Source organism: Ornithorhynchus anatinus, chromosome X1, assembly GCF_004115215.2.
Source record: "Ornithorhynchus anatinus isolate Pmale09 chromosome X1, mOrnAna1.pri.v4, whole genome shotgun sequence".
Classification (NCBI taxonomy): Eukaryota; Metazoa; Chordata; class Mammalia; order Monotremata; family Ornithorhynchidae; genus Ornithorhynchus; species Ornithorhynchus anatinus.
The window spans coordinates 109,666,147-109,681,943 of NC_041749.1; the positions used below are offsets into that span (position 1 = coordinate 109,666,147).

Here is a 15,797-nt window from a genome sequence, read left to right on the forward strand (position 1 = left end):
GAAGGAATACAGAGCAATTTTATGGGCAAACACAGTTGCCAAGAGCTCTAAAACCTGAACGCTCACATCGGACTTACAATCTCCTTTGTCACCAGCAAGAAATAATTGAGTCCCACCAACAGAAAGTTGTCAAACCAATACAAACCACTGAGGGAAGGTGGTTAAACTCTACCTGAAATATTGCTGATGGGATTTCCCGAGGATAACTGTGACTTAGGAAATGAGCAAGGGAGTAGGAGCTGAGTTCTTGCCAGGGTGAACACACCCAAACTGAACATCTCTGTGCCCTGCTTGTGAAAGTGTAATTAAACATCCCTTTCAAATGCCACGGGACAATCACAGAAAGGGGGGGGGGGGGAGCACAGGGACCAGGAATTAGGTTAACAAATCTTTCTTTTTTTTTTTCCAGGTCTCTTCTGCATCATTTCCTTTACAGGTATTCAAAATGTTTCACTCTCAGATGGGGTCTAATTAGATTTTTCAAAGTTATGTACAACTCACTAACCAAACTTTATCAAGTGGAACTTTTACTGAAAGGCAAAGCCCAGTTAAAATTATATCCTCTCCAGGAAACCTTCTCTAAGTTCTTATACCCCATCACCACATTTTCCCGCCCTACTCCCTCTTCCATTCACTTAGTTCTACCCCCTAAGCACTTAGGTTCGCTCCCTGTCCGCCCCCCCACAAACCCCCACAGCACAAAATATACATATTTTTATACTCAGTTGTTTCCTTTACCTGTCATTTATTTTAATGTCTGCCTCCCCAGTTAGACTGAAAGCTGTGTCTGCCCACTCTATGGCGTTGTACTTGCCCTAGGGCTTAGTCCAGGGCTTCGCACAAAATAGATATTTAATACCATTGATGGATTAATTGATTGATTAAGCTGGGCCAATTCTCACGCATCCTCAGCGTTTGTCATCCAAAAAAACTTCTTAGTTTGCTGGGGAACTTGAGGCTGAATAGTAATAATAATAATTATGGTATTTGTTAAGCACTTATGTGCAAAGCACTGTTCTAAGCGTTGGGGTTGATACAAGGTAATCAGGTTGTCCTACATGGGGCTCACAGTCTTAATCCCCATTTTACAGATGAGGTAACTGAGAGACAGAGAAGTTAAGTGACTTGCCCAAAGTCACACAGCTGATAAATGGCAGAGCCGGGATTAGAACCCACGACCCCTGACTCCCAAGCCCATGCTCTTTCCACTAAGCCATGCTGCTTCTCATAATATACAATAATGTGCAGTAGGGTGGAATTCCTCAATTCCTAGAGTCCTAGGCAATGTAACATTGCTGTTGATATTAGCAACTTAATTTTTCCTTCCTTTCTTCTTAAGTCCAAGATGGATGTCAACCTAACTCTTGTCCTGTTAATGCAACTTGTGCTCAAACCCCTAAAGGCTATGAGTGCAGTTGCATCGATGGGTTTGAATCAAGCTCTGGAAAACAAAGCATCATGGGAAATATGGAGTGTTTAGGTAAGTGTACAAAAAGGTGAGTCTGTTGATAATGAAGTTTGTGTTAATAATTATGGTATTAGTTAAGCACTTACCATATGTCAAACACTGTTCTAAGCACTGAGGTCAGGGCAGGCACAGTCCCTGTCTGACATGGGACTCACAGTCTAAGTAGAAGGGATAACAGGTATTGGATCACCATTTTACAATTGCAGAAACTGAGGCACAGAGAAGTTAAGTGACTTGTCCAATGTCACACTCAGTGGTCAAGTGGCAGAGCCGGGATTAGAACCCAGGCCTGTGCTTTTTCCACTAGGCAGAAAGCCTTCAGAAGTTTCTAATAAATCTTGATTTCCTTCTGATTGCTAAGAATTCCTCTCCCACACTTATATGCGGGTAATGGGAGTAAATGCCCAAAGGCCTCTGACAAGATTATTCTCCACAGAGGCTTTCTCCTCAAAAGATTAAAGATGGGGCTGCTCAGCTGTATACCATCCAACTAGGGTTAAATTTACTGACTCTCCATTCCTTCCCTCCGCCCAGCTTATATTCACTGCCATTCAAGGCAGATATGGGATTAAAAAAAACTCCCACCAGGATGCAGTTAAGGTTTTGGGGAAGGCCCAGTGACTCTGACTGAACCAGAATCCCTAACAAGATAATGATCAAAATGGGGATTTCATTAGTAATGCAAACAGGAAAAGATCAGGACAGAAAATACAAGTCTAGGTTTGTGAGGTGATATTTAAAGCCACTGAGGTTTAAGACTGTCAGGTCCAAGTTAAGGATTTGATTCACAGAAAGCAGACACCACATGCTAGTCTGAAAACTGTTCCTAGAGAAAAGGTTGGGAAGTAGGAGTTAGCCTTAGGGAGGGGTCAGGAACCTATGGCTTTGGAGCAAAGCTGGCTCTTTGGGGAACCAAATGGGCATAGGTGCCCACCTGCACACTCAGTATCATGAGAACAACACTTAACCTTACCCTCCAGAGCAAAAAAACTTTGCTGGAATCTGGGCAGGATGTAGCTGGCTCTCCTTGCCCCGTTAAGCAGGAAAGGGGCTGAGGGGAAGTCAAGATGGTGGCTGCCTGCCTCCCCAAACAGTATGGTGAACTCAAACTACTCTCCTCCTCCACCCCCCCCGCTTCCCCAATTCCCATGTCCCACTACTCACTGAGAACAACAGCAACTCTGGAACAGACCAGCAAAGTCAAGGAGGGAAGAAAACTGCTCCCACTTCATGTGAGCTGGATCAAGAGCAATCTCTGTGCCAGGTGCCACGAATACTGATTGAAGCTGGGGATGGGCTAATCAGTCAATCTATCAGTGGTATTTATTAAAGGCTTACTAGATGCAGAGCACTGTACTAAGTGTTTGGGAGAGTACAATAGAGCAGAGTTAAGAAGACACATTCCTTGCTCACAAGGAACTAGAGGAAGGGCTAGAAAGGCAAGCCCTGGGCAGGGAATGAGATCAGTTTCTGTGTGAGGGTGCCTCAAATACTGTTTCCAGGTTCCCCGTGCACAGCAAGGTCTGGGAGAAGCCAAGCCAAGCAGAGGTATTGGTTTTGGTAGCTGAGGTAGAGGAGGAGGAAGAAAATCAGTAAGCTCAATTCTTTTTTTTGAAATGATATTTGTTAGCATTATGTGTCAAGCTCTGTTCTGGGCACTGGGGAAGATACAGAACCATTCTGGGCATGTCACACACACACACCCCCACACCCCAAAATGTCCAGTGGCTGCCTATCAACCTCTGTAACAAACAAAAACTTCTCACTATCGGCTTCAAAGCTCTCCATCAGCTTGCCTCTTCTTACCTCACCTCTCTTCTCTCCTTCTACATCAAGATCCGCTCCTCAGGTGCCGCTAACCTCAGTGTGCCTCGTTCTCGCCTGTCCCACCTTCAACCCCTGGCCCCCATCCTACCTCTGGCCTGAAACTCCCTCCCTCCTCAAATCTGCCAATCATACTCACTCCCTGTCCCACCCCTTCAAAGCCCTACTGAAAGCTCACCTCTTCCAAGAAGCCTTCCCAGATTAAGCTCCCACTTTTTCCTCCTCTCCCCCTCCCATCCCTGTCACCCCGACTTGCTCCCTTTGCTCTTTCCCCGACCCCACAACACTTGTGTATGTAAGTGCATATCTATAATTCTATTTATATTAATGCCTATTTCCTTGTTTTGATGTGTATATATCTATAATTCTATTTATATAGATGCTATTCATGCCTGTTTACTTGTGTTGATGTCTGTCTCCCCCCTTCTAGACTGAAAACCCACTGTAGGCAGCAAATGTCTCTCTTCATTGCTGAATTGTACTTTCCAAGTGCTTAGTACAGTGCTCTGCACACAGTAAGCGCTCAATAAATGCAATTGAATACAAGTTTTTTAGATTGGCCATAGTCCCTGTCCCACATAGGATTCACCATCTACGCTAGAGCGAGGAGGATTTAATCTCCATTTTCTAGATGAGGTAACTGAGGCACAGAGAAGTTGTGACTTGTCCAAGGTCACACAGCAAGCAATTGATAGGGAAGGGTTTAGAACCCAGGTCCTCTGACTCCCAAGCCTGTGCTCTTACAACTAGGTCATGCTGCTTATCTTTTTCTCTCCCTATCTCTCCCTCTCTTCCCCCGATTTCCCAGGTCTCCTCTTCATTAGTAGGGTAAGACAAATGTAGGCTTTACTAAACTCCCCTGCCATTCCCTTATCCAGTTTCTGCTACTGGTGCTAAAGTAGACTTTGAATTGGCCCTTTAGGTCAGATAGCAGCTGGAACAGGGATGGGAACAGGAGCAAAGCCTGGAATGAGGCCTCTGCCACCTTCCTTCCCTCCTGACTCAGCAGTTTTTGGAGTCTGGGGAGAGAGGGAAGAAGGAAATTGAGGGGCTACAGACAGGAGTGGGAGGAGGACCTGGGGCAATGATGAACCAAAAAACTACCTGAGAGGGTGGTAGCATCCAGAGTAGGAAGGATTCCCACCCTTCCTTCTGACTGGTACGTGGCGGGTGGAAACTCCATCTCTGGGCAGATCTCGGAGAGGCATTCTCTAGTAATGGTGGTCTGAGTCTGGGCCCAGGTGCCTCTCCGGCTCCCAAGATGGAGGACCAAGTCTGTGGCCTTCTGGGGGTCAGCATCCACCCATCCAACTTGGCACTTGTACTGCTTGCTGCTGACAGATAATAATAATGGTATTTGTTAAGCACTTTCTATGTGCCAAGCACTGTTCCAAGCCCTGGGGTAGATACAAGGTTATCAGATTGTCCCAATGGGGCTCACAGTCTTAATCCCCATTTTACAGATGAGGTGACTGAGGCACAGAGAAGTTAAGTGACTTGCCCAAAGTCACACAGCTGATAAGTGGCAGAGCTGGGATTAGAACCCATGACCTCTGACTCCCAAGCCTATGCTCTTTCCACTAAACCACACTTCTTCTCTATGTGCCGGAGGAGCTGGGGTGCAGAGCTAGGCTAACATAGGGGCTCAAAGCATTTAATACCAGCGTCCCAGGACTAAGGTGGAGACCCAAAACTCCAACAAATGCAGCCACACTGTTTCTACCCACCACCGGAAACTTTCCTCAAGCACAGCTGGATGGAGCAGTGTGGTCTATTTATATTAATGCCTATTTCCTTGTTTTGATGTGTATATATCTATAATTCTATTTATATAGATGCTATTGTTGCCTGTTTACTTGTGTTGATGTCTGTCTCCCCCCTTCTAGACTGAAAACCCACTGTAGGCAGCAGATGTCTCTCTTCATTGCTGAATTGTACTTTCCAAGTGCAGGACTGGGAATCAGGAGACTTGGGTTCTAATCCCAGCTCTGTTAGTTACCTGTTGTGTGACCTTGGGCAAGTCACCTCACTTCTAGCTTCCTTTTTATCCCAGGTATAGCTTAGCTAGGAAAAATAAGTTTAGCTCATGAAGATCTCTTTTGACTGGGTTTCAGAGGAACAGGCAAGCAGTACCGTCACCCTCCCAACTGCCTGACTTCCCTTTGTTCTGCCTTCAGGAGACCTTGCCCCCTGTCCTCAGAATGGGTGGAGCTCTCCCTCTATGGGCAGAGGGCCCAGCCTTTTCTCAGAATGTTCCAAACAATTCTCGGGCTGGCGGGGCGGGGGCAGCTAGGCCATTGCCTTTCTGCCAGGCCTTTGTCCTTTCTGCCTAATGAAGACCTGAGAGTTTCCAATCACAGCAGAAAAGACTCAAAACAGTTCCTTTCCAGTGTGCTAGCTTTTTGATCCCCATTCCATCTAACCCCCATTCCCTGTGCTCTTTCTCCCTAAAATTCCAAATTTTTGACATTTCCACACCCAAAATGAAGTTAGCACATAATATTAACACACAAAATTTAGATCCACAATATGGACAGAGCAAGGGCCTGGGAATCAGAAGGACCTGGGTCCTAAGCTCAGCTCCACCACTTGTCTGCTGGGTGACCTCGGTCAAGTCACTTGACTTTTCTGGGTCTCAGTTATCTCATTTGTAAAATGGGAATTAAAAGTGTGAGTCCCATGTGGTACAGGGATTGTGTCCAACCTGATTATCTTGTATCTACTCCAGTGCTTAGAACAGTGCTTGGCGCATAGTAAGTGCTCCACCAATTGTCTGCAAATCTGATTTCTCTGTGCCTCAGTTTTCAACTTGATTATCTTGTATCTACCCAAGTGTGTAGTACAATGCTTGTCACAAAGTTAGCGCTGAACAAGTACCATAGAAACAAAAAACACAATTTTTAAATCATTACTATTACTGTATTCGCTTTGCTTGCTTTTCTTCATTAACTGAAGCTTCTTGCATTTATCCCAATTGAATTTCATCTTGCTTTTGTTGGACCAATCTTCAATAATAATAATAAGGATAATATTTCAATCAATCCATGTGTCTTTTAATAATGTTGGTATTTGTTAAGCGCTTACTATGTGCTGAGCACTGTTCTAAGCGCTGGGGTAGACATAGGGGAATCAGGTTGTCCCACGTGGGGCTCACAGTCTTGATCCCCATTTTACAGATGAGGGAACTGAGGCACAGAGAAGTTAAGTGACTTGCCCACAGTCACACAGTGGCAGAGCTGGGATTCGAACTCATGAGCCCTGACTCCAAAGCCCATGCTCTTTCCACTGAGCCACGTTAACTGTGTACAGAACACTGTACTAAGCACTTGGGAGAGTACAACACAACAAAGTTGGTAGACATGTTCCCTGTCCACAAGGAGCTTACAGTCTAGAGGGGAGAATAAAGAAATTACCGAGTGCATTTAATTACTGTGGGACTGAGGGTGGGGCGAATATCAACTGCATAGGTTGGATGGGATGGGATGGCCTCCTGGAGGAGATATGATTTTAATAAGGCTTTGAAGATGGGGAGAGTGATGGTCTGTCAAATATGAAGGGGGAGGGAATTCCAGGCTAGAGGGAGGATGTGGACAAGGGGTCAGCAACAAAATAGATGAGATCCAGGTACAGTTGGAGTTGGAGGGAAGTGTGTGGACTGGGTTGTGGTAGGAAATCAGTGAGGTTTGGATAGGAGGGGATGAGCTGATTAAACCCTTTGAAGCTGTTGGTAAGGGGTTTCTGTTTGATGTGGAGGTGGATGGGCAACCACTGGAGGTTCATGAGCAGTGTGGAAACATGGACTAAACAGCTAAACTTTTTTTTAGAAAAATGATCCAGGAGTGAAGTATGGACTGAAGAGGGGAGAGACAGGAGGCAGGGAGGTCAGCAAGGAGGTTGATGAAGTAGTAGAGGCAGGGTATGAAAAGTGCTCATATTCAAAACCATTTGAATAATATTCCTGTCTTCCAAAGTGTTAGCAACATGGCCAATTTAATAGCATCTGAAAAATTGATAAATATGTTCTCAATTCTTTCATCCAAGTAATATGGTATGATATCACAAAGAATGGGTTGATTCCCTATAAGACATCAGCCAACAAATACTTCACATAGACACAAAACTTTTATCACCACTCTTCGGGAGCAATCCTTGAGCTAGCTGTGAACCCACTTAACAGTAAAATGGTGAGTGGCATGTCTTCTCCTTAATTCTGTAGATATCAACGAATGTCAAAAGCAAAAAGGATTCAACTGCCCGGTTAATTCGACTTGTTTCAATACTGTGGGAAGTTACTACTGCCAATGCTGGCAGGGCTATAGAACAACATCTGGAGAGCACCAATTCCAGGGTCTTGCCAAACGCTGTTTCGGTGAGTAGTGGGCCAGAGGGAAAATTATATTTGGTCCTGAAATATAGCTAAGGTTTATAGGTAAGACTCTCTGAGCAGATAGAAGTGGTGCAACATAGACCTGGCCTTACTGAAGGGGAGTGTGACATGCAATGAAAGGGCAGGGCTAGCAAGATAGATTTGGGAGTTGTTTGCATCAAAGTGGCTACTGTTGCTCTGGGAGTGGATGTGCTCCCTAAGGGAGACAGGGTAATGTGAGAAGAGTGGGGGATCCAGAACAGTCTTGAGGGACACCCACAGTTAGGGGATGAAAAGCAGAGGAAGAGCTGGCAAATCAGTCTGGGAAGTGAGAGGGGGATGAGGAGAAAACTGTGGCAGTGAAGCCAAGGTTAGATAACGTTTCCAGGAGAAGGGGTGGGCCATGGGGTTGAACGCAGTGGAGAAGTCATGGAGGACAGAGTCCTTTGGATTTGGTAAGGAGGAGTCCATTGAAGACGTGGAAGAGAAGAGGGTGACGCTGGATTGTAGAATGTCAACAATAGTTGGGGGAGAGGAAGTAATGCGTGTAGACAACACATCTGAGGAGTTTGAACAAGAATGGAAGGAAGGAAATGGAGCTGGAGGGCACAGTGGCATCCAGAACAAGTTTTCTTAGGATGGGGAGACACCCTGCAGAAACGCTCTGGGCATGTCACTTCCCTTAAAAACCTCCAGTGGTTGCCTATCAACCTCCGCTCAAAACAAAAACTCCTCACTCTAGGCTTCAAGGGTCTCCATCACCTTGCCCCTTCCTACCTCTCCTCCCTTCTCTCTTTCTACTGCCCACCCCACAAGCTCCGCTCCTCTGCTGCCCACCCCCTCACTGTCCCTCGGTCTCGCCTATCCCGCCGTCGACCCCTGGGCCACGTCCTCCCGTGGTCCTGGAATGCCCTCCCACCTCACCTCCGACAATCTAATTCTCTTCCCCTCTTCAAAACCCTACTTAAAGCTCACCTCCTCCAAGAGGCCTTCCCAGACTGAGCTCCCCCCTTTTTCTCTCTGCTTCCTCTACCCCCCTTCACCTCTCCGCAGCTAAACCATCTTCTCCCCCCTTTCCCTCTCCTCCTCCCCCTCTCCCGTCCCACCCCCTCAGCACTGTACTTGTCCGCTCAGCTGTATATATCTTCATCACCCTATTTATTTTGTTTAATGAGATGTACATCACCCTGATTCTATTTATTTGCCATTGTTTTTATGAGATGTTCTTCCCCTTGACTCTATTTATTGCCATTGTTCTTGTCTGCCTGTCTCCCCCGATTAGACTGTAAGCCCGTCAAAGGGCAGGGACTGTCTCTATCTGTTGCCAATCTGTACATTCCAAACGCTTAGTACAGTGCTCTGCACATAGTAAGCACTCAATAAATACTATTGAATGAATGAATGAATGAATGAATGAATGAACGAGAATGTTTGAAGGGACTGGGGAAGGAGCCACAAGACAGTGTGAAGTTGAGGATGGCAGTTAGGAAGGGAAGAAGAGTGGGCTCAAGTGTTTTTAGGTAGTGAGAAGGGATGGGCTTGAAGGTGAATGTAGAAGGGGAAGATTTTGAAAGCAGGTGTGAGCTCTCTTCTTGAGAGATGGCCGAGTCAGGTAACTCTGATATTTGGTAAGTGTTTGCTATGTGCCAACCACTGAATAAAGTGCTGGGGTTGATACAAGACAATCAGGTTGGACACCGTCCCTATCCCACATAGGGCTCATGACCTGAGGGGAAGGGAGAACAGATATTTCATCCCCATTTTACAGATGAGGAAACTGAGGCCCAGACTGTAAGCCCTTTGTCTCTATTGCTGAATTGTACTTTCCAAGCACTTAGTACAGTGCTCTGCACACAGTAAGCCCTCAATAAATATGATTGAATGAATGACTTGCCCAAGGTCACTCAGTAGAGAAGTGTCAGAGCCAGGATTAGTACCCAGGTCTTTCTGGTCCCCAGTCCCTTGCTCTTTCCACTAGGTCACACTGCTTCCCATTGCTGTTATTTGGTTGGGTCAGTGAGGGAGTAAGAGAGTTGGGTAGGTAAGGGAGATCATGCCTGATGATATCTATTTTGATACCCAAGAAGTTGGAGGGGTCATCGGGGCAAGAGGAAGGAAGTGGGGGCATGGCGACTTCAGAAGGGAGTTAAAGGTAGAGAATAATTAGTGCAGTCAATGGGCATAGGAGTCTATGAGCAAAGAGAAGTAATGATCAGTCATCTCTAGAGAGGGTGAGAACAGTTTTGCAGAGATTGGGCTTGTGGGTGAGAAGACAGGCCAAGACAACTCTTGTGGTAGGAAAGTTGTTGAGGTTTGAAATGATACAATCATTAGTGATGATGAGACTCAGTGAGTGTCCAAGTTTGAGAGTCAGTGAAATAGGGTAGAGGAAAACATCTGTGGAGTTAAGATGTGAGAGGAAGCAGGTGACTGGGGGAATTAATAGAATCATCCACATTCTTTCAATCATATTTGAGTGCTTTCTGTGTGCAGAGTACTGTACTAAGCGCTTGGAAAGTACAATTCAGTAATAAAGAGAGACAATCCCTGGCCACACAGGGTTTACAGTCTAGAAGGGGGAAGACAGACATCAAAACAAGTAAACAGGCATCAATATAAATAAATCAAATTATAGATACATACACAACAAAACAAGTATACAGGCATCAGTAGAAATAAATAGAATTATATATACATAAATACATAAGTGCTATAGGGTGAGGGGGAGAGCAAGGGGAGTGAGTTGAGATGATGCAGATGGGAGGGGGAGCTGAGGAAGAGGAAAAGGGGGGCTTACTCTGGAAAGGCCTCTTGGAAGAGGTGAACCTTCAGTAGGGTTTTGAAGGGGGGAAGAGTGATCTTTTGACATGGATAGTGAAATGTCAAAAGGTGAGTACTGGGAAGAAGAGAGAAGGAAGGTGAAAGGCAGCAAAATCCCACACAAAAGCAAAGGTGGGATCAAAGAGGTGATAAATGGCAGCAATTAGTGATTATAATGAGTGGAGGAGAAGGAGGATGACATGAGCTTCACTAAAGGAGTTGGGGGAAAATGGCATTGGTGGGCTAGGAGCGGGCTACCGCCATCCCCTTTCTCCTTGTGGGCCAAATTTAATGCACTTTCTCCTCAATTTCTCACCTACCTTTTGACAATGTGGACCAACCCCTTCTCCAGGAAACACTAACCTAGGTTTTTCTGATACAGTCTTCTCCTGGTTCTCCTCCAACTTCTCTGGTGGATCCTTTTCAGTCCCTTTTTCTGGCACTTCCTCTGCCTCTCGCTCTCCAACTCTGGGAATCCCCTGAAGCTCAGTTTGGGGTTCCCTTCTATTTTCAATCTACATTCATTCCCTTGGGGAGGTCATTTGATTTCATGGCTTCTACAGCCACCTCTAGGTATATGACTCTCAAATCCCAACTACTTTCCTTCTCTGAAATCATGCTTCTCCTGCTGCCTCCAGGACACTTCTGCATGGATGTCCTGTTGGCACCTCAAGCTCACCTTGTCCAAAACTGAACTCCTTATCTTCCTTCCCAAATCCTCCCCACAACTATCATTGACTCCTCTCTCTCTCTCTCTCTCTTTCAACTCTCATATTCAGTCTGCCTCCAAATCCTGTTGGTTCATTCCCCACGTCTTCAGAAACTGACCCTTCCTCTCCATCCAAACTGCCACCACACTAGACCAAGGACTTGTCATAGCTCCACTTGATGTCTGCAGCAGTTTCCTTGCAGACCTCCCTCCGTCCTATCTCTCTACTCTCCCTGGCCATACTCCACTCTGGTCCCAAATGATTTTTTTTTAAGTGCTTACTTTGTGCCAGGCACTATACTAAGCACCGGGGTAGGTACAAGATAATTAGGTTTGACACCATCCCTGTCCTACATGGGGCTGTCTTAATCCCCATTTTACAGACAAGGTAACTGAGGCACAGAGAAGGGGAATGAGTTGCCCAAGGTCACAGAGCAGACAAGTGGCAGAGTCAGGATTAGATCACAGGTCCTTCTGACTTCCAGGCCCATGTGCTATCCACCATTTTTAAGATTTTTATTATTGCTAAAAAGTTGTATTTTCAGTCGCCAATGGGCTATATACTTTACATTTGTTATCAATAAACAATTCTTGCAGCTTGCACACATGTGGATTTTTGGTCATGTGTTCCACCCCTGAAAAACCGTGGATGCCCCTGGCCTAAATATTTGTAACTGGCTCAACCGTACCTTTTGTAGTGTTTAGTGGAGATCTAGCTAAATACTTCGTGAAGCTACAGTCTCCTGTCCATGAAGCCTGATGGCTCCGTTACCCCCAGAAACTACAGATGGGATCATTTTTTCTACTTCCCTACACAGATGATCATGGCAAAGAAACACTTAGTGCTTCATATGTGTTTCTGATTGCCAGTAACATCTTAGGACATGAAATACTTTTTGACTCAATGTCATCTGTTTTCTAGACATAGATGAATGTGCTCAAAGGCCTTCACCTTGTGGCCCTTATTCTACCTGCAATAATACCCTGGGAAGTTACTCATGCAGATGTTTAGCTGGATTCTGGCCTCCCCCTGGAACTGTTTGGAAACCTGGTATCCGTGGGACTTCCCACTGTGCAGGTAACTTGTATCTACCCTAGCTCTTAGCACAGTGCTTGATACATAGTAAATACTTAACAAATGTCTTAATAATAACAATAAGCTAGAACAGCATCACTGGCCTCTTCAGCCCAGGCCTAGAATCCTAGAATCAGAATTTAACAGGAACTTCTCCAGTAGTTCCAGAAATTGATGCCTGTTTCCATGGTTCCACCTGCCTTCAGAATTTCGACTGTCACAACACCATGGGGAGTTACACCCGCACGTGCAGGGATGGCTTTGCCTCCAAGAACCTCCAGTGTAAAGGTTCTGTGGACATTCATTTTTATTTTTAAGCCTATTTCTGTTTTTGCTAACCTCATTTGCCAACCTGTGGGAATGTGAACTAGCCAAGATCTGGCTTATAAAACCAGCTAACTAGACTTCCCTCCATTGTCTACTCTTCTGCCCCCCAGATGTTGATGAGTGTCTGGACACCAAGATTTGTCCTTCACATGCAACTTGCACCAACACGCCTGGAAAATATTTTTGCACCTGCAAAAATGGATTTGCAACAAGCAGTGGAGAACAGACATTTGTGGGTCAAGGAGTAGAATGTAAAGGTGAGTGGAGAGCTGGTTCCAAACAAGGGTACTGAGACTTATGTTTGGGACAGATTTCAAAAGAACTGCAGTCATAATAATCATTGATAATAATGATAGTATTAAATGTTAGTATTAAATGCACACAGTAGTATGTGCTAAACTCTAGGGTAGATGCAAGATTATGAGATTTGACATACCTCTACCACCTCTGCATGGATGACTTCCAAATCTGCCTCACTAAAGCCTAAACCTCTCTCCTCCACAACCTTGCCTTTCCTCTTGCCTCCAGGATATCTCTACAGGCTTGTCCTACTGGCAATCAAACTTGATATAACCTAAAATGAGCCCCTCATTTTCCCTCCCAAATCCTCTCCTCCAAATAACTTTCCCATCAAACTTGACAACCCCATCACCCTCCCCATTTCTCAAGCCCCTAACCTTGGCATTACCCTTGACTCTTTGACTCCTCTCTCTCTCCTTCCACTCCCATATTCCAACTGTCACTAAATCCTATCAATCAATGGTATTTATTGAGCACTTACTGTATCCAGAGCACTGTATTAAGGGCATGGGAGAGTACAAAAGAGTAAATATATACAATCCCTGCCCTCAAGGAATTTACAATCTGGCAGGGGAGGCAAACACTAACAATCTCCTCTTCCTCTCCATCCACACTGCCACTTCACTAGCCCAAGCACTTGTCATATTCCCCACTTGACTTGTTCATTGGCCTCTACTCAGAACTCCCTTCCTCCTGTCTCTCTCCTCTCCGGCCCATATTTCACTCTGCTGCCTGGTTAGCTTTCCTAAAACATCTTTAATCACTTATCTCCCCAGTCCTCAAAAACCCCCCATTAGTATACATTCCTTGCTGCATCAAGCAGAAACACTCAGCCTCCCCTACCTCTGCCCTGCTTGGCCATTCAATTCTCCCCCTACTACCCAGCTTTCATGTTTTGTTCCTCTCAAACCAACCTACTCACTGTACCTCACTCTTGTCTTTCTTGCTCACACCTTCTCTTCTGCTGAGAACTCCCTCCCCCTTCACACCTGGCAGACCACTATTCACCCTGTCTTCCAGGCCCTTCTGACATCACATCTACTTCAGGAGGCCTTCCCTGATGAAACTCTCATCTCCACAACCTATTTCCCTCTTAAATGCCATTTCAATACTACAGCATCATCTGAACACCTGGGTATTCACATTCGCTCCAATTGTCTTTGGCTGTACATATCTTTACACTCTGTTCTTTCTTCTTGCCTCTAATTGATTATAGCATCTTTCTCCCCTTCTAGACTGTAAGCTCCTTGTGGGCAGGGATTTTGTATACTATCTACCATCTCTATTATCTTGTATTCTCCCAAGTACTTAATAGAGTGTGTTGCCTGAAGAAAGTGTTTGTGCTCTTCATTGACTAAACTCTCAGTGTATACTATGGATTGGTTGATTGTTTGATTTCCTTGTGGGACTGAGTGGAGTGGGAGAAATTTAGGTCCACATAGGAGACAGCAATAGGGAAGAAAGTATCATGCTTACCTAGTGAACTCAGGCTCGGGCAAACAGTAAATGGCATAGGAAGAGGTCAAGAATGAAGGGGATTTTTGCCCTCAGTGGCTGTTGGCGGAGATATGTCGTGGAGAGCTGGGGAAAAGGCAGTCTAAGGAATGGAGATTGGAGGTTTGGGTTGGTGGTGAAGAGAGGAGGACTGGGCCCCATCTGAAATGGAGGGCTGTGAGGAGGAGGCCAGGTGACTGTCCCAGCCCAGCTGGGTTTGTGTTTTTGATGACCACCTCAGGTTGAGGGGCTCAGTCCTGAGGGCTCATGCAGAGCTTTACCTACAGATTTTGGTGCTAATTCCATCTACCTTCCAATGCCTTTTGGCCTTTGAAAACATGGTCACCAGGGCAATTTTAGGTGATGAGATGAGTTACCGCTAATAGGTATCAGGAAATTTATTAGAAATTAACCACACACTTTGCCATCCTTTTTATAGATTTTTGTCAGGAGTCTCATCAGCTCAATCTGTCCTTGGAATTCCAATTGTTCCAACCCTGTGGGCAGTTGGTTAAAAGTACACCAGTAAAAGCAGGTTTGGCCCCCAGAAACTCCCGATTTGACGGAGGTCAAGCTCAGATCGCTACTGACAATGTGAAGTGAGAAATCATTGCTGTTTTCTGGGTGTCTCAGTCACAAACACCAACTTTCTCCTGCACCAACTAGTGTCCCCTGAAATGCCTAAGTCAGGGGGGCTGCATCAGGAAACCCGATTGACTGCAGTGTGCTGCCTGCTTCATATTTTTACCACCTATTTTTACACAAGTGGCTAGCACACAAGGCCAGCAGGGTCTAGTCAGAATTGATATGTGCCCTGACTGAAAACCCCCCACAGTTCTTGAGAGTAGTAGAATCAATGCCAGCATACTCACTGATGTGATCAGAATTGATCAATGGCTACTACTAGGCTTGGAACAGTACCGTTATGTACTAAAAATGGTGATTAAATGGTTTCATCAGTTTAGTTACTGCTATGCAGGCAACTTGCATCTACCCCAGTGCTTAGGAGAGTAATTGACACAGACTAAGTGCTTTATAAATATCAAAATAATAATAATAATTCATCTTAGATGAGGAATTCAAGTCAGGCCCTTTCAGGATTTAACCACAACTTTTCCTGTAGATTTTTTTTTTAATATTCAGTCATTCAACTGTATTTATTAAGCGTTTACTATGTACAGAGAGTTGTACTAAGCACTTGGGAAAGTACAGTACAACAATAAACAGTGATATTCCCCATGCACAAAGAGCTCACAGTTGAGAGGGTTGACGAGTATTTCCTTGGTTCCAGTGTTCTGTGGTCACAACAGTGTGGGAAGTTATTCCTACATCTGCAGGGATGGCTTTGCTTTCAGGAATACGCAGTGTGAAGGTGCTGTGGGAATTCATTCTAATTTGTAAACTTGTGATTTTT

At 45.2% G+C, this 15,797-nt stretch overlaps 1 protein-coding gene across 3 annotated transcripts in view; it reads left to right on the forward strand.

Moving 5' to 3' along the window:
• Window positions 1-1,344: 1,344 nt before the first annotated feature.
• Window positions 1,345-15,797, forward strand: part of LOC100086278 (adhesion G protein-coupled receptor E3-like) — a 36,229-nt gene continuing 21,776 nt past the window's right edge. For 2 of the 3 annotated variants that reach the window (XM_029049981.2, XM_039910426.1), the window contains exons 1-4: window positions 1,345-1,480; window positions 7,509-7,661; window positions 12,110-12,265; window positions 12,700-12,846. In XM_029049981.2, the coding sequence (XP_028905814.2) occupies window positions 1,459-1,480; window positions 7,509-7,661; window positions 12,110-12,265; window positions 12,700-12,846 (478 nt within the window). In that variant the 5' untranslated portion in view covers window positions 1,345-1,458. The remainder of the gene's footprint in view (window positions 1,481-7,508; window positions 7,662-12,109; window positions 12,266-12,699; window positions 12,847-15,797) is intronic. The other variant, XM_039910427.1, reaches the window with a different exon arrangement.